Source organism: Anas acuta, chromosome 3 (genome assembly GCF_963932015.1).
Source record: "Anas acuta chromosome 3, bAnaAcu1.1, whole genome shotgun sequence".
NCBI classification, from domain to species: domain Eukaryota; kingdom Metazoa; phylum Chordata; class Aves; order Anseriformes; family Anatidae; genus Anas; species Anas acuta.
This window is the reverse complement of record NC_088981.1, coordinates 105,485,044-105,508,921: the sequence shown is the minus strand read 5'-3', so window position 1 is coordinate 105,508,921 and position 23,878 is coordinate 105,485,044. Positions and strand designations below refer to the sequence as shown.

At 36.2% G+C, this 23,878-nt stretch overlaps 1 protein-coding gene across 1 annotated transcript; it reads right to left on the bottom strand.

The window, feature by feature from the left end:
• Nucleotides 1-4,009: 4,009 nt before the first annotated feature.
• On the bottom strand, nucleotides 4,010-23,244 carry DDX1 (DEAD-box helicase 1). Its single transcript, XM_068678624.1, has 26 exons — nucleotides 23,135-23,244; nucleotides 21,846-21,897; nucleotides 20,789-20,852; nucleotides 20,062-20,091; nucleotides 19,719-19,815; nucleotides 18,869-18,916; nucleotides 18,652-18,735; nucleotides 17,688-17,771; nucleotides 17,175-17,251; nucleotides 15,812-15,884; nucleotides 15,627-15,703; nucleotides 14,723-14,837; nucleotides 14,113-14,251; nucleotides 13,254-13,314; nucleotides 12,050-12,148; nucleotides 11,277-11,366; nucleotides 10,539-10,727; nucleotides 8,061-8,112; nucleotides 7,757-7,903; nucleotides 6,991-7,082; nucleotides 6,313-6,385; nucleotides 5,853-5,925; nucleotides 5,694-5,736; nucleotides 5,383-5,478; nucleotides 4,637-4,757; nucleotides 4,010-4,336 (listed from the first exon to the last, which is right to left on the bottom strand). The coding sequence occupies exons 1-26, from the start codon at nucleotides 23,148-23,150 to the stop codon at nucleotides 4,206-4,208; spliced, it is 2,223 nt and encodes a 740-aa protein (XP_068534725.1). The 5' UTR covers nucleotides 23,151-23,244; the 3' UTR covers nucleotides 4,010-4,205.
• Nucleotides 23,245-23,878: the final 634 nt, after the last annotated feature.

Here is a 23,878-nt window from a genome sequence, read left to right as displayed (position 1 = left end):
GAGAAATATTCTGGTACATACCTTAACAGTCTAGTAAGCAACTGTGCTCAGCAGACAAAAGGTACATTCATGAAGAATATGCTGAGTTTTCCTGTACCTACAATCATTATGAAAAACTGTGTAGTTGTTTCATGACATTCAGTGCATTAGTCTTTAATATATCACTGCTGCAAAGAAGTTATGCAAATTCTTGCCAACCTCCACTGATATGTAGCAGATTACTGCACCCTTTTACTTCATTTTTTCCATCTGTGGATCTCATCACATTTGCAAGAAATAAGGAAATATGGATAAAGAGTGTGAAAAGTTGTAAAGTTAAAAATTATTTTAATAAAAGCTGATTAAGAGCTCACCCATCATCCACTGAATGGGTTGGTAGCAGCTTTGCTTCCAAGCATCTTCCCAGAGAAGTTTGGTTGTTAAGAGAGGTTCTTATAAAAGCCATAGATTGTCTTCTCCACAGCCCTTGAATATCTTCATTTTGTCCAGTAACAAGTGCTGGTGTTAGAGTAGTTACAAAAACTTATTTAAATATCCCTAGCTTTTACGCTTTTCCCTATCAACAAACAGAAAGGTTTATACTCCTTGGTGAAGAGTTCACCCTTTGAACTCACCACCCCATTTTCCCCCTTTCTTATATTTATCTAATCTACTTGAGATGTAGTTATTTTGCTAACTGGCTTAAGTAGGAGCCCAGCTTATTGCATTATACAGATACTCACATATGGAAGTGACCACAGGCCAATTACCTCTTCAAATAGACTAGGCACATTTATTTGTATGTGTGATTCCATAAACATGAGAACACTGGAGTATAAGTTTGTATTGCCAGAAGCAATTTTGCCTGCTTTCACAGTAGCAAAATAGAACCATACTTAAAGCGTAAGAGACCAGTGAACTCCTGCCTTTGGAGTATACTAAAAGGGGGCCCCAGCTCAACAATTTGGACGCTGAGTGGCAAACACCATCTGTATCCTTTTCCCTTCCATAAAAGGAACCTTTATGGGAGTGTAAAGGAAAACAAAGAAAGATTACTACCAGTAGTTATAAATACTCAAATAGTTAATCATCCTATAAGAATGTGAATTCTCTCAAGACATTGTACTGAGGCAAATCAGTCAAAAATACAAAGCTATTAAACAAGGGTGCTCCAATAAGTAAATGATAAACTAAAAGAGACAATGAAAAAGCTCACACTACCCCAATTTTCAGATGTTATTAAAATATACCTAAGGGAAAAACAAAACCCCACAAACAAAAAGATAGACCTTAAAAACAGTAGCTTCTTATTTTTCTTAGACTAATATTGAATTTTGCGTATTTCCCCCTTTTGGTCAGAAATGCCAGAGCACAGCAAGCATACCTACATGGGATTATTTTAGAGCTCCAAAGCCAGTAAATTGTGGCAAATACTTCCATGGGGCACTTATGAAAGCCTATCTTTCCGTGCTGTTTTCAGTTAGACAGCTCTAGAAATCAACACTGAGAAGAAAAATAAACATAGCTCTAGCACGTACAGTAGCAAGAATTAGTGCTGTATCCAGACAAGGAATGAGCTATTTAAACCAGAAGTTAGTGGATTAACCATGCTAGCAGCTTAAAATGCATGTTTATTCAAGCTGAAACAAGAAGTCAGTCAGTGAAGCAAGAGGCCTTCATTGCCAGTTTGTACTCCATACAAGCAGCTCTAATAGCTTAAAGTTCTTTTTTGTTTAGGAGTTTGTTTGTTTCTACAAAAAACAGAAAAGGGGGAATATAATTGACCCAATTGGAAGCAGTAGACTGCTATACTTGCGGCTTCTCTAGCCATACATGAAACACCAGCACCACCAAGAGGTAGTTAATGGTTAGTTAACAAAAAAGTTAGCAAAAAACACTGAAACACCCCTCTCCCTCTGAACTTCCACAAATCTAAAGCAACCTATGTTTATATACATACACAGATGTGCCAGTACAAAGACACACAATAAGGCACTCAGCTTCAACAGGCAAGTACCCACCTTTTAGCTACTCTAGCTACAAATGGCTTACTGCTTAGTGTTACTAGGTGGTAAGGCATACGTGTTCTGAAATAAAAGACAAAAAACATGCTGGGATTTCATGGCAGGGACCGTTGTCTGAAGTTATTTTAGTAGAATTCCATTTGGTTTTCTAAAAGTTTCATTTAAAAAAAAACACTGAGGAAGTTATGCTTTCCAGAAAAATTTCCCCTGTAGTGTTTTAAGATAGCAGTAACTGAAAATAATATAAAGAATATGCTATATCCCTCAGAATTTAGACATCTCATCTACTTTTCTTAGGGCAGATTGGATTTCCTGTTGAGCACAAGTTACGTTCTTGATAACTCAATTTGAAGTTCCTCTTTCCCTCTCTTCTTCCTTCTCATGCTACAGCCCTTGAAAAAACATCAGCAAAACCCTCCTGGAGAAGGGCAAAAAAAAAGTACTTATTAGGGTACTTCAGTTATTTCAGCTTCTACACCAATGAAACACAAGCTTTAAACAGACACTGGCACACACCTAAAACCACTTTCAATTTTGAGTGAAAAAGAAAACTGAATAAAGCAGTCCTAAGTATTTTGACATCATATGCTTAAGTCTAGGTACTCAATAGCCAGCTTGAAGCATATCAGCACTTGGAACAATTTGCACATTTGTTCTAAATATTACTCCCTAATAAAAAGATCAGTGCTGGTAAGATTTTGACTCCATGTACCTTCCTCCCCCAGCCCCACCCTCTTCCCAAATTCCAAAGTTCTCTGAATTAAAATGCACTTCAAAATGAACCAGGTAAATTAGGCAAAACTCATTTTCACAACATTTCAATTTGCAAGCATGTATCGCACATTTTCTCCTGTATTTGAAATTATTTTTAGCACTGCAATAAATTGTGCTTCACATATGATCAATAGATTTAATTACATTGTCCTGATGAGAAAGGACTGATATAACAAAAGTTAGTTCCAAATCCAAATGCTAAGTTCCCCACCACCACGCCCTTAAAAAAAAATATTATTAAAAGGTGCTGAAGGAAGGATTTCACCATTACCAATTTATGATCAGGTGACACCAGTCATGGCATTTCATATTGAAATTTACTCAACTTAATGAGAAATCCGTGTATTTTATTAAGCTAGCTAGGACTCTCAGTCTACCTTCTCCAAATAACACTAGGGGGATGGGAACATTTCTTTATTCAACTGGATTTATTTTATTTTATTTTTTACAGCTTCCTGCAAGCAGATTGCAGGTTTTTTCTTTTGCGACTAGAAGTCTTCACAAAGAATGCAAAATGTTACTTCTCTTCCTGGTTATCAGACATTCCCAATGACCTTTGATATTTAAGTGACAGAATTTGCAGGTAAAGTCACTGAAGTTTTCTTAACTAGTATCTGGGGAAAGTCACTAGAGAAAGACAGAAGTTAAAAAAATAAATCAAATTAGACAACAACTTCATCTGAACAAATGAAAGCCACATGAAAACAGTGTGAGAGGCACTGAGTACTTTAACCTATCCTACTTCATGACAGATTTTCATGCAGACTTATAAACCGCTTTGATGCTAGTGCATTACTTCTGTATAAACTCAAAATAATGTAGAGTTCTTTGTACAAGATCAGCTGCACAAGTTTAAGACATCACCTTAGAGAAATCTGATCTTAGAGAATCAAAACACTCAGCCAACATTTTGGCTTTGGAATAACTCAGTTTCAAATACATACTTCCTGAAGTTGTCTTTTATTTCTATTTTTTTACTTCAGTATCTTAAATATAAGCATCTATCTACAACTGAATGCACTTTTAAATAGCACAGCATTAAAAATGACAGTACAGAATTAATGAAGTTAATGAAGTTTTTTTACATATACTTAGCAAAGAATTAAACTTTGCTAAGTATTTTCCAGATTTGCTTAACTATACTTGTATTATCAATGAATTAAAAACCTATGGAAAGAATGATTCTGCAAATTAACTCTTAAGGAAAGACAAAACAAAATCAACAGAAACCATTCTTTGATATCTTTTATTTTATCAAGACAACAGCTAGTACAGAGTTAACAACACTGAACAAGCTGTTCATCATGCAAGAAGTATATTGAATTTTAATCCTTTTCTTACCACTGCTACTCAAGAGACAGTACAAGATTTCTGTATTTCTAGGGTAGAATATTTATTAACTCAAGCCTTGTCTCAAGTGTGACACAATCAGAATGTTCTGAACAGCTGGTTAGGAAGATAGCCAAGATGCAAGAAAGATGTCTGAGCCTCCTTTTCAAGGGCAGCCAACTCTTGTACTGTAGGCGCCAGAATATCCACATGGCCTTTATAGAGTCCACCTGCCAAAAAAGACCCAGTCTAAGTGATATGTTCAAAGCCATTTGTCAGCAGAACTAGTAACATTCACCAAAAGTCGTTCAGAAAGTTTAAAAAAAGTTTAAGTTAACTATAAGAACAGGTATAAATTCACTTTGGCTGCTTGCGACCCAGAGGCTGTATTGGAACAAACGCATGAGACAGCAAAGAATTAACTTTTTTTTTTAATCCATGAATTTGTCATTATGAAGCAGAGAACAATAACAACAAAAAACTAGATACTGTATAGCAGCATAACTCAAAAGTGTTTTTTTTTTCCTTACCACCAAGCGCTCTTTTCTGCCCATATGTAACCTTCCCATCAAAGTCATCTACTGGCACTTTTATGTCTGGTTCAATTTGGGCAATAGTGCAGTTTAAGTGTTCTTCAATCTCCCCCAGCAACTAAAAGAAAAAATAAATTAAATTACACTTATGCTCTAAGACTCCAGTTATAACAGTCTTTTTTTGAATGCCATTCAAATAGCATCAACAAAAACTATATATAGGAAACAATGTAGGCTTGGAGACCAAAGACTAATTTTTCCAAATTCAATACACTACTTACAGAAAGTATAATTTGCAAACTTCTCTAATTTCCTCTTCAAATGGAAGTTATAAACACCTCGAAGATAGATCTGTACTTCAACTAAATGGTTAAGACAGACTATAATCCAGTCTTTTAGAGGAAATTACAGAGTCAACCACAGAAAGGCTTGGATTAGGAGGGTTCTTAGAGATCATTTAATCCCAACCGCACTGCCATGGACAGGGACACCTCTCTCTATACCAGGTTGCTCAAAGCCCCATCCAACTTAGCCTTAAACACTGTCAGCGATAGGGCATCCACAGCTTCTCTGAGCAACCTGTTCCAGTGTCTCTCTATCCTCATACTAAAGCACTTTTTTTTAGTTTAAAACCATTCCTCCTTGTCCCATCAATACAATCCCCGATAAAGAGTTCCTCCCCAGCTTTCTTGGAAACACCCTTAAGGTACTGGAAGAACATTCTGGTCAAGCAGAAGTTTTACCTGCATCTCATTGTACCATATAGTACAACCTCCTTCTTCCTTCAGTCTAGTATTGTAACATCCTTTTCCACGACTACTGCATACATGATACCAAACCTAGAAATAAGGGAAAACAAACTTTTTAAACTTTGAGAAATAGTTTAGTATATTCATTTTTATAGTTCTAGCATGGAAAATAATCTAGATATCTTTCCAGAGTTCCTTTCAGTTAAGCAGCAATTTTCCAATGCAGGCTGTTAAAGTCAGGCATCAGCTGTGAATGGAACTTCAGTAAATAGCATCTGTTCGATTTTGCTTTGGAGTGTAATTACCTTTTCTTTTTCTTTTGCCACAAGGGAGATTGCCAGACCCATCCTGAAATAATGGGGGGAAGAAAGAGAAAAATGCGTTTCAACAACTATTGCCAACTTATTAAAAGCAAAAAAAAGAAGTCCAAAAATGTATGATGTCTACTCTGAACACATACATACCTTTCAGCTCGGCCTACTCTCCCAATTCGGTGAACATAGTTCTGTTTTTCATCAGGGAGTGTGACGTTGATAACTGTAGAAGACACAATCCACGTAACGTGTGTGCATATACTTAGGCATTTCATACATATGCATTTTATATTTATATATGCACTTTACATACACATATATACATATACACACACACTTTACGTGAGCTAATGTTACAGACCACACAACTAAAGTAAATATGCTTTTGATCACTGCACTCCTTCTTCTTAGCCCGTATACACACTATCAAATGTGAACTTAACATTCTGTTAGAGCAGTTACAGGTGTCATTACCCACCTGTGCCACCTACATTTAAGGCTTCCACCATAAAATTTCTTCCCCATTACCTGTTTTAATTTGTTGAAAGGACTGAAAATATATTAAAGCCATATAGAAATTCAATAGCTTGGTTTAAGAGTTATATCTTACCATAGGGAACACCATGAATATCAATTCCTCTAGCTGCAACGTCCGTGCAGATCAAGAAACGGACATCTCCCCTCTGAAAACATAGTTATTACAAGTGGTGAACTAAGTAAACCGAACCAAAATCCAAGCACTAAAACAGCAGCAGTTGTTCCCATTTACTGTACCTTGAAGGCACATCTGTACATTTACACAATACTTCAAATAAAGCTCTTCTGTACAACAGTGCTTTCTGAACATGAATGGCTTGGTCAGTTTACATCCTTATTTTTTCCCAGCAAGATAAGGCAAATATAAATCAATAAATGTCTTTAAAAAAAAAAAAATCAAACCCAACAGTTTAGTATTTAAACTATCATTTGATTTGTTTTTTAATATTCAAGATCCAGTAATTTTAGAAAATAATGATCTGTTACAGAGCTTAAATTTAGGTTTACTTATAAGTAAACCTACCTCTACCCTATCAATGAAAATATCAATGAAAACTCAGAGGTCATGTTAACTGAATATAGATTTCCACTTAAAGAAACTGCATCTTATAATTTTAGAAATTCTAGAGTTTTAGAGTTATAAAACATCCAAACCCATTTTAATTTAAATTGAGGGCATGTATTAACATACAAGGTCTGACTTCAGATATTAGGAAATGAGGGAAAAGCCTGCTAGAATCTGCTGCATCACCTTAAATCTTTCCAGGTTCTGTTTTCTTTCTTGAGGTTTTCTGTCACCATGCAGACAGACACATGAGAACTGATGTCCCTTCCTATCAGGGCCTGAAAGAATTACCATGCATTAATAACATCACATATAAGGTATGGCACAACACGACACAGCAGTGAAAGAAGCACATGTGGGGAAAAGTCTCAGCTTGGGGGAATTTCACTTGATTTATTATCATAAAACAAACTTCTAGTTACTGATACAGGCATTGGTAAAAACAAGATAATTAAACAGCTTTCTTCCCCCCTCACCAGAAGGGTTTTGTGCAGACATTTCCTCACCCCTTTCTAGTCTAAACGTCCCTTTCTTTCCCCAGATACATCTCTTTACCTTTCTCCTTGTGTCTTATTTCAACCCTCCCGTGTGCTCTCATATTTCTCCTTCTGTCTCCTCGTATTTATATTTCTGTGCATCCTCACATTCCCTCCTGTGTCTACAGCAACAACCTCTCATTCTTACTTACATTTCAGTAGAGACCCCATACACCTCTCTTACTAGTTCAAATTTTGGCGCACAATGGGTTGTTTCTACCCACTTCAAAGCTGCCTAGAACTGGTATTCATGGCTTCCTCCCACACTGGAGTGAGCCATGACTTTTATGCCCTATGTTAAAAAACTTGGGCACAGTCTTATTTGTGTGATATCTGAATATCAATGACCTCATCATAAAGTTGTCTTTAAAATAAGCAGGGAAGGGAATAGAATAGAGTTCCGGTGAAAATACTACCTCCGCCCTGTTGGATGAAGTACTGCTCCATATTATCACAATCTATTTTCGTCCTGCAGAAAATAATGGCTTGATCCATCTTGTGCTCTTTGATTGCCCGAACAGTGTACTCTCCCTTCAGAATTTTGATAGCTTCAGACCACATTTCTAAGTTAAAGAAAATATTTTGTTTCAATTATTTAAAAATACAAAAAGCCTTTAAACAGTATGCACTTAAAGATCTCTAGCCTTTGTGTAGACAGGTAAACATTTACTAGCAGAGCAGGTAAACTACACCCTCTTTTTTTTTTTTTTTTTTTTTTACCTGGAGTGTTAGCACCAGGACGTGTATTGTCTTTTGCATGTACTTCATCAGTCTAGGAAAAAAACACAAACAACCTTCAGCCACTTCATTGTAGCAGTAGCTAAACCACATTCAATCACAAGAATGGAGGAAGAAAACCTACCACTAACTACTTAGAATTTACTCAACGTTTCTAATAAAAACCTGCATCATCCTCTCAGCTCTGCAAAGACTTTCCTCAATCAACCCATTAGTCACTAAAAACCCTCTTTCTGTTCATCAGCAGGCCTTAAGAACCAAATTCCAGACACAAGACCAGCTGCAATTCATTTATCCTTTTGAATGGAATCAATTGTTTACACTCACAATCCTGAAATTTCACTTATTGCGACTGCTTCTAGCTAAGAAATAATTTTAAAATGAGATTTAATATCCTAGATTTCTTTTTAAATAAAATAATGAAATTAACGTTGTTCTTAATCGTCTAAAATGCTTGAGACAGCAGGACTGGCTCCATTACATAGAGATAACTCAGATTCTAAAGTTCACACTAACCCTCCCTTGTAAGTTTAAAAAAATATTCAGGCATTAAATGTACCATTCACAATACTATAACCTGAGAACAAACATTAAAGAGCCTTGAACTTGAAATAAAGAAAATATCCTTTCAACTAAATGTTTTTTGGTAAGACAGCAGAAACAAAACAATAAACATGGCAAAGATATTCACCCTTTTTTAAACAACTAAGAGATACAAGATGAACTTGAAGTGTAGGCATGTGTTAGCTAAATAAATTTTAATTAAAAAAAATACAGAAACAAGTAGTTGTGCTACCTTGGATTTTTGTACATGCCTATGAATTTCTTCGATTTATGAATAAATTCATGCACGGAATGGAAAAGTTGCTAGCTCTTTAGAATGAGTTCAGGTAAGATCAATAGACAAATTGGTTTTCTGATGTTACATGCAAAATTCTTTTTAAGTCACGTGAAAATTACAGCTACTTGAAATCCTTCCAGTACTTAGAAGACATATTACCTAAAATTATTTTATTTAAATATTTGTTTTCACTTCAAACTCCAATTAATTGACCAAGCCACATAGATTCAAATCCACAAATGAAGAGTACCTTGAAGAACCAAAACCTCACAAAACAGAACCACAGAATGGTTGAGGTTGGAAGGGACCTCCAGAGATCATTTAGTCCAACCCCCATGCTCAACCACAGTCACCTACAGCATGTTTCACAGGATCACATCTGGGCAGATTTTGACTATCTCCAGAGAAGGAGACTCCACAACCCTCTCTGATAGAGATCTGTCTCACCTTAAAATAGCAACCTCAGAAGAGGGGGGGCAAGACACAAAATGTGTATGCACATCTCACAGCAGACAAGACTAAGAATTTTTCTTTTTATGATCAACTGCCTTTTAGAACATTAGACAATGAAAAAAAATCACTCTGGCTTTATGGGACAAGAAAACCTCACTTGGATATGGTCCAACATACTAAGCAAAACCAAGTCATTAGACCACACTTCATGGAGGAAAATACTTAACTCCATTTAAGTTAAAAACTACTTTTCAACCTTATATAATTTCGTGCTAATCTAAACATTCTGTTCTACCACCAGACAAGTTAATCTACCTTTAACTAAAGAAACATTTTGAATTTAAACACAAAGCTGGTTCATATAATGAAAAGTAAAATTATTCATGTAGATCTGAAAGCAATAGAATAATCATTGCTACATCATATGAAACTGGTTGTTTGTATGTTTTTTTCCTATATTAGAATCAGATACAAACCTAAAATACAAGTGAAGTGAACTTATGTTAAGACGTAACTAAAATGCTCTAACAGACCTAACAAAGGGAAATTCCAGAGACAGCAAGATGTTAAGAAAACCTACGGATCCTAAGCACATATGGGTTGCTAAAAAATAAAATACAGCTCCAGGTTATCCAGAGCTTGAAAACTAAAGGCTTCAACAACAAGCTTCCCACCCGAACAGGTGTCAGGTGAATGCAAAATTTAAACCCAAGATTCAAATGTAGTTTTAGATTAAATCCATTCCTCTAAAAATTGTTCATTTCACATGCATCTTTCTGTAAAGTGCTTATTTTTTTCCTCCTATCAAAAGTATGTTGGGAAGTTTACCTGTCTCTTGTGAATGATGAGAAGGAAGAACCAGTGAAGCTACAGACCATTAGCTGTGAAATGACTGAATAAGCAGTGTGGTGCCATTGCTCTCTACCTTGAAAAGGTAGCACTACTCCATCAGTATTTTCCCCAATCATGTTCATAAGACTGTACCATTAAAAAACTGTTGTGACATTACAAACATCAGGCTGCTAACTAACATGGAACAAACATTTCAGAAACACTGAACTTTCAATAGCTGGCAAAGATCCTACAACACTGGGCCTCAACCCTGCATATTAAATAAGTAAACATTCACAAACAAGTAATCTAAGTTCCACTTATAGACCACTTACTCTGATATGATTCTTGCCAAGTCTTTCCCAGAGTTTATCAGCTTTTGGATTAACAGGCACAACTACATGGTGTACAGTTTCAGGGACAGAATCTTCTCCTTTCAGATCAACCCAGGTGGGAAAATGCATGATCTTTTCAGACAGCTTTTTCACATCAAAAGAATGCAGTGTTGCAGAACACACGATCACCTGAGAAGAAAAAAAGCCACATGAATACCACTGAAGATCAGATTCTCCTAGAACAAAAAACAAACAAACACACAAAACAAAAAAAGTAGAACTGCAAGAACGTCATGTGGTAGCTGAATAGCACACTGCAGCACAACAGTGTCTTCCAAACCGGCTATTCTCATCACAGCATCTACTCTGCTGATGAGTCAAGACAAAGTTACTGAATTATTCTCTTAGAGAAACACAATAATTTAAGAGGAATAAAGCAGAATTACTGAGAAATGATTATTAGAGCATTAGAAAGAGTGTAAGTAATCTCTCATTTTTCAGATACGTTTGTATCATGTAACCCAAATACTGATAGACACTGGACTTCAGATCTAGGATCCTAAAAATATGTTTGCAAGCAATTACTGAACCCAATGAACAAGTGCTACTTGTGGACAAGAGGTGTAATGAAGAATAAACTACTTCAGAGAAGAAATGTTCCATACCATGCAACAGTCAACAACTGACAGCAGGGCACACCACAAAAAAAAACAAACAAAACAAGAACAAACTCTATACCTGAAGTCGCTTTCCATCTGAAGTGATCTGAGGAATTTGACTATGGATCCTGTTTATGAAGTCTGAATAACCTTGGAGAAGAAGGCCATCCTACACAGGAATAAAATGAGAGAAAAAAGGTGCAGTTCTTATTTGTCAGCCTACATACCTCAGTCAAATAACCAACACACGTGTAGTCTCAACAGTTCTACTCATTTAATTAGCTGAACAGCTCAATGCATACTCAGGATATTACTACTACTAAGGAGGAAAAAAAGAGTATTTTCAAGCACAGCTGCTATGCTTCAGAAGAAATTAAACATCTGCTTCAGCTGCTTCTCCTAGCTAATACTCCTCGGCACATTATGTGAACACTTAGCTATACTTCTACAGATCAAAGTAAGAAAGAGAGGCACTCATTTCATAGCATATTGAGTAGGACATACACTGGCTTCCTGACCTGCTGGGTAATCAAAACACTTATCTAGTCTTAGTCCTTTCAAGTTTCCTGAATACTATGCTGGACAGAGACAGGGACTTATTTCACTAATCTTATAAATACAGACTAAAACATACTTTTCTATTAGGTAAAATAGAAACAGCTTTACAGAGAGGCAACAAGAAGAAGTTGTGTAGTTTGTTACACTTAAACAAGAAGGAGATTAACCTGGACTACTCTAGAAGTAGCTAATTTAAGCACTAAATGCTACAAAGCAATGTTGTTTCATTACAACTAAGAAATGTTATACTGCATTTAAGAACAGAACTTGAGTATCATTTAGTTCTCTACATACAGCTTCATCCAGAACGAGGAATCTAACTTGAGATAAATTAAGCTTTCCTGTTGAGACCAGGTCATCCAGTCTTCCAGGAGTTCCAACAACAATATCCACCTATGAAATACAGAAGAGCATTAATTGATCCCGTAGCTAACTTGGAGGCACCACCAGCTTTGCTTAAACTTCAGTATGTGAAACAATCAGCCGTATGATATCCTATTTTCTATGAATTATAACCACAGATTGCTAGAATGATTTGTATTGGAGGGACATCTTGTGGTCATCTGGTCCCCATATGACATACATCACAACCAAAGGACAACTTCCAATTTGCTTTAGAATTCTCAGGACCCTGCCCAGTAAAATTTTGACATCTTCAAGGGCAGAGATTCCATAAGCTCTCCAGGCAACAAATCTGATTTTAAATAGGAATAAAATAAATTCAAGTATATTTCCACAGTAAGAGAGTTAAAGTCTACCAACCATAGAAATATACTTAAGATCTTGCAAGATGGAAGGGTTCACCATCACAAATTTATCGTATAATCATTTAGGTTGGAAGAGGCCCTCAAGATCACCTAGTCCAACCCATGACCTAACGCTAACAAGTCCACTAAGCCATAACACTATGATTCATATCAAAGTCTAGCAATCTTCCAGTTCAAGCCTGCTTAGGAGAAATGTCTGATTTTGGCAGCTAGAGACACTGAAAAAACTCCTTAACAGTGATCGAGTCTCACTTTTGTGCCTTGAATAAAGGCACAGTTGTCCCTAAGGGACAACTGAATTGACTGTACATTCCGTGCTGCAGAAACTAAGCTGGGTCCTCCTGCATAGGATTGGTTTTTGGTGTAGCTTGATGTGGACAATTGCAGAGCAGTTTTATTTGCATATACGTGAAGAAGTTAGTAAGAAACCTGTCTCTATCCTGATAATTAACAACAAATATTAAGGTACACTTTTATCTTAAAATTTTCAGCAGTACTCAAGACCTAACAGAATTTGATCAAATACCGTAAGCATTTGCAGTGAGAGTTGCCATGGAAATGAAATGAAAAAAGCTAAAACAGCACAATATGAGCTTGCTATCAGCTGCATGGTCTCTTTTTAGCAGGTTTACAGAAGTCACAGGAAGTATTATTACTGTTCTCCAGGGACACCATGAGTTATTTAGAACCTAAACTATTAAGTCATATGAACAAAAATAAATACAACTTACTCCTTGTTCCAGCACAGAGAGTTGATCTCTTGCAGCAACCCCACCAATAATCAGCAGTTCCCTAAAACAAACATTACATCAATGTATTTTGACATTTGGTAATTTTTTGTTGTATTCAGGAGAGAAAGTAACAGGCTGAAGACTGATTCCACTATTAATAGTGATTAACATTTCTGAACAGTAATTAGGAACAAAATACTAAAAAATAAAAATTCTTCTTCTTATATAGCATATGGTACTTTGAGAAAGTTTTAAATTGTATTTTAATTCATTATTTAATTATTGTTGTGAAATTAGTTAATGTTAAATATTTAATACCTTTAGAAAAAGGATCTGTTCCTTATAATCTTAAGGAAAAATTCACTTTCTAAGTTCCTTGTATTTTTGAAAGCTAGCAATGCAAATAGCCAAGCTAAATTAATCTTACATCTTAATATGTCTCTCCCTATTACTAGTAACATGCTATTCCATTAAAAGCACTCTTGTGAACTGACTGTACTTTAATACGTAGACATGTCTTTTTTTTTTATAAGCACAATTTAAACAGGAAAAACTTTAGACTAAAGCATCCTGTAGACAAACTTTATTTGTTGTTTGGATTGCAATCCAGTGCTTTTAAGTGCAACATTTGTTCTATGAACACCGCAATGTAAGCAGAGCAGACCTTGTATATAGCCACCTGTTGGAGTCAGACTACAGTGTAAGAATTCGAAGATTGACTGGTAGCTGGTATTGCTGAGACTATTACCAGTAGCACTGCAGATTAAGGTCCATGTAGCAACAAAGTAGAACCCCACCCTCCAAGTCATGTCCATGGACAATGTCATGAACACAACCTAAGTATCAGATGCGCTGTTACCTTAATTTGGGATTATCAACATATTTTTTGAACTGCTTCACATTGTTCAAAGTTTGTTCTGCTAGCTCTCTAGATGGTTCAACAATCAATGCTTTTGGAGCATTTGGAAGGTTCTGTGTTTGAACCACTTGTGCATTTCCTAAGATTAAAAAAAAGAGCAGTTAGAGACAGAGTACATACCTACCTTGGAATTTATTATTGTGAACAAACTTGTGATTCTAAATATTCCACAGAAGGGAATATTCTGCTTCAGATTAATATTCAAAAAATACAAGTCTTGCCATTACAATAGTATACTGGCCATGCAACATAATTTTTATTATACAGCTTAAAAACCAGACACTTGTTTTCTAAGTAGATACCCTGCAGTAACCTATTTAAGAGAAGTTTACTCATCTGATACATTTCAAAAATTCCAAGCATAGGACTATTTGCAATTTCCATTGAAGACAACCCTGAAGACTACTGAAAAAGCTCTAGTTTTGCTACCACTAAGGTGTTAGTATTCTAAGACCCTGAGTACAGCAGAAATTAAGAAATTGAAGTGATCAAAATTTGTATTCAGACAACCTTAAAATACAATGGAGAAATTTAAAAGGTCAAACCTTACCTGCATGTTGTGATTTTACAACACTACCATCGGGAGCCTTGCAGAGTCCAATATAGCCATCTTTTGGGGGAAACTTGAAGTCTTCTTCACCAAAATTGAATTTTAATTCAGCATTCTAGATTTCAACAAAATAGTCATACAGATTCAAGAGACCATGTGAAATTGTTTTTCATTTTACAAGTAGCTTCCCCATGAGAAACCAGCTAAACAAAGAGGCATGTGTGGAGATAGGGAATGTGGTGTTTTTTCCCCTCCCTTCACATTCTCCTTCCCCAAGAAGTCTAAAGCCTGCCAGACAGTTTGTGCTTCATTCTAGTTCTTCTACAAGAATATTCTCTTTTATTCTACATCAAAGTATTCTTACAGTTACAGATATGCTGAAACTTTTAAGATTTGTTTTATTCATATTTGACAACTAAGCATAATTAAAAAACAAACCAATATAATTTTTAGATTTGTACATTTCTCTGACCACCAAAAAGATGTGCTAAGCCCTTTACTCATCACCCCAAAGAGAATGAAGAAAACAAAGACACACTATTAGATTTACAGAATGTTAAGAGTAAATGAAACAGGAAACTTAAGGGTTCAGGGAGACCACTTATAAAGTTGCTTTCTTATCTCTGTGGAATCACACTATACTGAAGTTTAATAAAGGTAATTCTTGCTCCAAGCTATTCTACCCTTACATTAAAGTTTTGGTATTTCAGTTTGAATTAAGATATCCAGTATTTAGCTTGAGGAGTCCTCAAAGCTAATGCACTGATGACCACTACAGTAGTGGATTACTAGTGAGCAGAAAGAAAAAGAGTGAAAGCATAACTACAGTAATTGTACAGTAGTTGCTCTATCAGAACTACACCAGTTTTCTGGAACTCGTGCATTTGTGATATTCCTAAGTTACCTTCAGCACACAAGCTGCAAAGAGTGCCTGGTTCCTTATGTGTGGTGGGATTTCAAACGCAAGGCCAAGGTCTTTCCCTGAAAGTAGGGACCATTCAGTCAGACTCCGCATGTATGCACATCCGCTCTCCCCAGCCATGTGAGCATTCAAGTTAAATTCCAAAGAATAAAGTGAAGAAAACTTACCATTTTTGGAAAATTTTATTTGTCCTTTATCTAAATCTAGATAACATCCAATTGTATCATGCATAGTGAATTCCTACAATGAAAAGAACTTTGTTAAACTCACAAATTTTGGGGTTGTTTATTGTATTAAAAAAAAAAAAACAAAACAACAGTGTTTGCATTCTGCCAACTTTTACAGTTTTCATATTTCTCCCTACTAAACACTTATTTTCAGGACAAGCAAGTTCTATTTTTACCCCCAATATTACTAACATAAACAACATTCACATTTTTGATTACACATCTTCAGTAAGCTGCCCAATTTATCTTAGATATTAAAACTGTTATTGCTGCTTTAAATTTGCTCAAATGCCTTTACAATGATAAATTCTAGTCATTTACCTGGAAGAATTCTGTATTATGAAGATGTGCATTAATCATGCATTTAGTAGCCAATGTAAATCCAAGTTTAGAGCATCAAAGACTAATAGAAACCTATCTTCTGGTTACTGAAAAGACTAACTCATATAGCATACATTTAATACCTCCTACAAATTTAAATATTTCATTTAAATCATTTTAAGTCTTCTCATTGTAAAGGTATTTAATAAAAACTTTTATACTGTGAAGTGCCTTTTCAAGTTCAACAGATCAGAAGTCACTTATAAAAAAACTAAAATAGTAAAAGTTGCAAATTTTGCAGTATTGACAATTTGCTAATACCACAAAAAGACATTTCTACTGTGCTCTTCATATTTATATAAGTTATGCTTAAACATTCATGCATGCAGAATGCACATTACACAAAAAACACCACAGATATTCCTGGTAGATGTTTTCAGAAGAGTGTATCAAGATACTTGTAATGGTACATCCAACTAACTGGCAGAAATTGAGCCTGACTTCAATACCTTACTGGCATTAAAGTATGTGTTTTGAGTTTTTTTGGGACTTCTATTGCCAGTATACAGGTTTCCATGCCCTTACTTTGACATCCACCAATGCATACAGATGGGATGTTATTCAAGCTAACACTGAAATAAGTCAAGAAATAAATCCAAGAGATCAGTTAACCATTAACCTATAACACACATAAGAGTTTTATCGTCTAAATAAATCAACATCTTTGTGGTCTAGCCACTATCAAAAATCCAACATACTAACTGCTTTTGTTTGATCTAGTTAATGTGCTTTTGTCCAAAAATGCTTTGAGGTTTCATGGTATTTTTACTTCGCAACTTTACCTTAATAATTTGGCACTGCTAGGAAAGCATTGATTGCTATAGCATGTAACCAAGATAAAAAAAATATTAAAAAAAAACAAACATGAAGAAATTGAGAAATTAATTGCAATGTTCTTTATTAGTAAGTAATTCAAACTTACCTCACCATAGCTGTCAAATTGCTTATTGTGAGATTTCTTACCAGTGCCACCAAATCCAAAGCCAAATTTATCAGTGCCTGAAAACAAGGCACAGTAAGGCCTTTTATTGTTTGGCTGACAGGTTACATTCCCTCCCCCCACCTCCCTCCAGCTCTTCTTTGTCCATTATCATTTATATTGCCAACTGAAACTTTTACAATGTCAATAATAGTACTCAGTGTTAACTGAAGACTCCTAGTTTGATGTATTATGAACTAATCTTTGACCAGTATACTGGTACTATAGTCATCCTCATAAAAAGACTGACATAAAAGGAAAAACATCACAAAAGTATCATCATCATCTATACAGATTTCTTCTTACAAGCAGAAGAAGATCTGTACAAGTTTTGAATTCACTGATATTGCTAATCTTCCCAAGGAATCCCTTCTCTGCAAGAAGAGAACAGGATTCCAGCCATTTCATAATGTCTACAGGATTCCAGTAGATCCACCTTCTTAAGATGAAACTCACCCAAATCTAGTGATGCCTGCATAGTTGACCAACCAACTCTGCACAAGCCTTGGTCATGACAAGACACTTCATAGTAGTATTTTCCTTTAAGGGAAAAAAGATAAAAAAAAAATTAATTTCAATTTCATTGAGGTGGTTCAGTTTGGCAGTCCAGAATCACCAAACGTCTGTGATCTGAAAGTGATCTGTAAGTACCTATGTACCTCAATGGAGAAATATGTACTGGAAAACAGCAGGCCTAAGAGACGAAAAAGTATGTGCTCAGAGGTAGTGTGTGAAAGTCTTCAAATAACTAGTAAAAACTGGTAAGCTAGTGACACCTGTGGTTCTCCAGAATCCACAGCATTTGATTAAACTCAAAACCCCAGGGGTCTGCTAAATCACTGCAAGAACACCAGCATGCACTAGCACTGACAACTTGCTGTCTAACTTGACCTGCGTTCAGTTGGTTGCCATGTATAGACTACATGCTTGTGTGCACACCTGATGAAATCAGACTGCTCAAGGGTCATTCTGAACACCCACCTAAAATTACTGGAGTGTCAGCATGACTCTCTGCTTCCAACTAAACAGCTGGGATTGGCCTCCCAACTTCAACCAGATAACCATGAAATCTGTGCATGCATGTACCTATGGGGGAAATAATTGGAAGTACTGTGTGAATAGCTATTTCCTATTCATGACATTTAATAAGATATGTTCTAATAAACACCAGTTATGAATGCCTCACCTCTGACACAATCCCCAATCAGGAAAAGGCAGTTTACAAGACAAGGAGAGAAAAACAAACTAAAGTATTTTATTTGCCTTTCGAAAGTCTTCAGCTAGCAGTAAATTGAGTAATGGCACATTTGCTTAGATAGACAGCAAATTTGAAATGCGACTGTCTACATTAACAATAGGTGCTAAGTGGGTGTTTCAGCTGAGATTTTTAGGAGCCTGAAATATTTTGTTTTATAGCTACCTTTAGTCACGCCTCTAGTTGCTCTGCATCCATGCCATTCTTTTACTTCCCTGCTTTGGCAACACAGACCATCTGATCCAATTGCTGAAAATGACAAGACAGTTTTATATAGAAAATGCTTTTTTAACAGTTTTTTAAAGAAAGCTTTGTACGTATTTTATTCTTTTTGTTTCACAATGTGAACATTTCAAATACAATAACAATTAAGATAACTCACCAAAAGCTGATCCTCTATCATATGGGTTCATCTGCCATTTATTGAGCACTAAGTTTGAAAGACAGAAAGAGAAAATTCTTTAAAGCAACAAGGTTAAGCCTGGAGAACTCAAATTCAAATTTCACATCGTCTCTGCCACCTAGCTTAATATTTTGGGAAGGCAGCCTTATTCCAAATCAATTCAAACCCTCTAGGTCAGCAAAGGCCTAAAAACTTTGAGATGCCTAATACAAAGCTAACTTATGCAAATTTGAATTATTCCATTAAATGCAGCACAGATTAAATTGCTTAAAAATACAACTGAAAACAATAAAGACACTTATAAGGTAAGCCAGAGTGTAAATGAACTGCACTAGTCATTATTAGTAAAAACTGAAAGGTTAGTACTTCCATTAACATTTTCAAAATTTTGTTTTTACAGTTATTGTTGGTGACAAAGTCTCAATCTGTAACTACTACAGACTGAACACATTTACTAGCTCTCAAGTTGCAAGTCTATTTAAAAGGACATCTATATTAGACACTTGCATACTGTGCGAATAACACCATGATTACAATCCATACTATATCAGCAGGTTCTGGCCCTGCATATCGCCATCTCAGTTCAACATTTCTGAATTCAAATCTGCATAGCCCAATGCATCCCAGTTCTTCCCATTATTAACACCATTAAGTTTATATTTGTAATTTTATATTATCTGAAGTAATTGTATTCTATTCACATTACCCCAAAGTTTTAAAAAAGTATCTGTTCAATGGCAAGTCAGGCTGCCTTTACTTTGTGGTGTTATGGAATTGACATGAATTAACAGCAGTCTAAACTTTCGAAGAGGGAAAGATGAAAGCTCACCTGCTCCACCAGTTTTAATAGTTGCTTTCCCTTTCTTCCCTTCCATCTGGTCCTTCAGTGTTTCATAAACAATCTGGATAACTGGAATGCTAAAAGCCTGAAATATAATGTTATTTTTCTTCCACCACCTATACAGGTATTTCCATATATACAGACAGTCTGGTTTTCAGTTGAAATACCCATAGCTTTGAAAGACTTTAAAGCATATCTAATTGTATGTTTAAAAACATAGTCAAATGTATACATATTCTCTCTGTATGCATACACAAACACCATGTATCTTACCACATAAAATACTTGTACATTCTACTACTTTCTATTAGAATTAAAATTGATTACTTACACCAGTTTTTCCACTGCCCGTTTCTGCAGCCTACAGGAAGAAAAATTTAAGTTTAATCAGAGTTACAGCTTCCACTCTAAGGATTGTTCTACAGCTCTATTTTAACAAACTATAAATTAAGGTTACTTTTACCTCTGCATAATATAGAAGATCTTAAAGAGTAATACCACTGCTTCACAGAAATCAGACAAATACAAACACAAAACCTTTTCAATGCACTTGGAACATAACAGCTCCCAGAATTCACCAGGGGAGCTATCTATGTATGTCTGAGTTCTCAAGGTGCTACAGAAGATTACAGGAGGCATCACTCTGATTACAGAATCTGCAGAAAGCATGACACCCAAGTATGCCAATCGGGTATTTTTAAGGTTATTGAGACTGAAGCACTTGTTAAGACGGTATTTGTCATGTTTCATGCAGTTCTGTGTCAGGTGAAGAGTAGAGTAGGGGAGATCAGTTAGCTTTCACACATGTAGCAGTGCCTGTCAAACTGTCAAGTTGTCAGAAACTGAAAGCCTAAGAAGAATGAATTCCACCTGCAAGAACAGGTGGAAACACACCAGAAACTCTATAGTTTTTAGTTCAAGGATGTATTTTTCCACTTAAGGAGGACAGAAGAACAAGTGTAATTACAGACCCTTCCGGAAAGAAGGGTTCTGGAAACAGTGCACACTTAGGCAAGAGACACACACTTCCTTGGAACAGGGCTGTCCTGCATACATACCATAAGCACATCACCACCTCCCAGGATCAATGGGATAGATTCTGCTTGAATATCTGTAGGAAGACTATAAGAAAGAACACATTTATACAAATAGAGGTTATCAGAAGAAATAAAAAAGATTTTTGCTTACACAAGAACCTATAGATATCACTTTAATGTATCAGTAACGTAAGATGCGGAATAGCAGGTGAACGTTATTCCTCCTGGTTTGCTGCTGAGGAAGTGAAGAGGTACAAATTTACACGGAAGGTTTGGAATAGCTGATGTACTTTGACAGGAAGTGACAAGTGGATGCAGCGAATTCAATTGCACCCCAAAAAGAGGTCCATATCTTACCTCACTATGCTAATGACAGAAGGAAAAGATTAATTATTGATTTACAGATTTCTTCCCTTCCAGTATGGTTCACTTTTAAAGCCACTTACATAGTCCTCATTTACAAAATTCCTACTTAATACTGGAAAATAAATTAATGAAATAAATGTAACTAGTATCTTGAAACCATCTCAGCAAATTAATGCCATGTATACAGGAAAAGAATTACATAAGTTAAGACTATCCATACAGGTAACATTCATTCAAAATTACAATTCAAAACTAGCTTTAAAATACTGAATTTCAACCCAATAAGCAACTAACACCAGGAAGAATAACTCTGGTAAAATAACACACTCAGTCATCAACCCTGAAAAACACAAATTCAGCCTACAGTTTGGAGAACACTTACTGAACATACATCATTTAAATGACAGTATTTCATATAGCAATCCCACAATACATAGTAAATAAACCTGAAGCACAAGGGTTTTTGTCAAACAAATGACACTGAAGCATAAGCTGTCATACTTTGCTCGTCCAAGCTTATGTGTTACCACTGCAGTTACAGTTTGATCTTCAGCTGCTCACACTATGAGGAAATATAAGAGATGCAACAATGCTAAAAGGAAATATATACCCCTGCTATCACATTACAAAAAAGTGGGTATTTCCAGAAGCACGTGATACATCACTGAAAGGCAAATTCGATTTTGCCAGGCCCAAAGGTAAGCCTACTTACAGCCAATCCATCTCCTCCACTGCTTGAGCTATCTCAGGCATAACACCCATTTCTGCAAGACAATAATAATAATAATAAGATAAAACACAAATAACAAGCAGTGTTAGTTACATCAACATAGCCCAGAATGAAGTGTTTCCACTTGGAAATTTTCAATTACAAGCAAAAATAAATATATGTATTACGTTCTTTAAGCAAATGTTTACATGTTAGTCTTCACACTGTCACACGCTAATTTTCCACGCACACAGAAAGCCAGCGCATGACAGTGTGTATATATACACACCAAAAACTTGGTTAACACATACATATGCATACAGCCAAAAATCATTCTTACATTTGCTATAGTAATAGGAATACTACTAAGAAGTGGGGAAATGTTTTATTTTCATTGTTTTCAGAAAGCTTCAGTCTTCAGTTATTTACTCCTCAAGCCTCACACAAACCACATAATCAAAAAGTTTTTTCTTAGCAACAAGTTATTATTAATTGCAATTGAGAGATAAATCCCTTAAACAGTCTTTGCACTTTTAGCATACTTCCCATTTATGCTGATTAAGTTCTTTCAGTGCGTACTAACGAATAAAACAACTAGCGATGACACAATATAAGTTTTCCTCCACTATTTAATAAAAATAAACCTGTCCACCACCCAAACTTATCTTCAGGTCTAAAGGAGCTTCAGTATTTCCCTTGATGATGATGTATGGTGATTGTCTGGGTGCGTATATAGGAAGAGGGAAACAACAGTACCAACAGTGATGTGTGCTACTTTAGGAAAAAAATCTTCTATTATGATTTAGACAGACATTTTAATCATGATAAGGCACTGAGTTTGTTTAGCGTGGGGAAGAGGAAGCTCATGGGAGATCTTATTGTTTTCCACAACTACCTAACACAGGATGGGGCTGCTCCTAAAACGTTACGAATCACTGCAATGCACAAAACACTTGCCATAAGCTTCCCGTTGTAGAAACGACTCACATTAAGTAGTCATCCTTAACCTCCAAGCAGCCCCATTTACCAGGTACACGCATGCCACATACGCCCTAAAACCCAGCAAACCCCCTGAGGCGAGCACACCTGCTGGCCTGCCAAAACCTGGGCAGCCAGAATAGCATCTGTGCCTCCCTAGGCCTACTGCGTAGCGACGCATGTACTACAGCGAGCCCCTACTGCCCACCGGGAACCACCTCCTCCTCTCCACCCCCACAAGGCCCCGTCAGACCCAGGCCCCAGAGGGGTCTCCCAGCATTTGGCCTCCCCCAGCCCTGCCCCGCACCACGTACCCGAGAACGCCGCCATCTTGGCACTGCCAGACTCCCCTCCCGCAGAGCGCAGGCGCAGCCCAGAGCCGCCGCTTTAGGGTGCCGGGGGGGCAGCAGAGAGCGCCACGCCGCACGTTCCGACCCCCGCCTGTTCGTGTGTGCATCGCGTATATAAGTCCGGGCTGCTACGCGGAGAAGGAAGAAAAAATTATTTTTTGTTTTTTTTGTGGATTTTAAGTTTTTAAGGGCATACTCGGGTGACCTGCTCACGGTTTTCTCACCTTCCTGAAAGACTTTTTTTTTTTTTTTCTTCTTCTCTCCCCTTCATATAAAACCTCCGCTATCTTGGCCTGGTATTTAGAGCTTTACACAGATATTAAAGTCAGGAGAGCTGTTTGTTTAGTTTACAACTGTGGTAACTTACGATTTAAACTGTAAAGTGTCCCTTTACAGTAAGAATATGCTTTACATTTACATATGGTATTGTAATCTTAAGTGAGTTTTATTGTAATTCACATTTGCGTAGATTTTGGTAATAAAGATACTTGGTACAAAGCATTCTGAGTTTTCTGTGTATAGAAGTATCTTTGCAGCTAGCTAACATGTGTACCTTCACACAGATAACACATCAGTTTATTTTACAGATTTATACATTCTTCTACGTTTTTTATGGAAGCTTCCATACATTCTTCACAGTCTTTTGCCAAGATAACTTCTAGAGAAGTTAAAGGCAAGAATCTCTGGATTGTTACTGTTAAAATAAAA

What these genes read in the sequence shown, in the direction of transcription:
- DDX1 (XM_068678624.1), bottom strand. An exon ending in TATTAAAACTGGTGGAGCAG is followed by an intron (nt 18,917 to 19,718) that starts GTGAGCTTTCAT and finishes TTTCAAACTTAG; the next exon opens with TGCTCAATAAATGGCAGATG. An exon ending in AATTTGACAGCTATGGTGAG is followed by an intron (nt 15,885 to 17,174) that starts GTAAGTTTGAAT and finishes TTTTCATTGTAG; the next exon opens with GAATTCACTATGCATGATAC.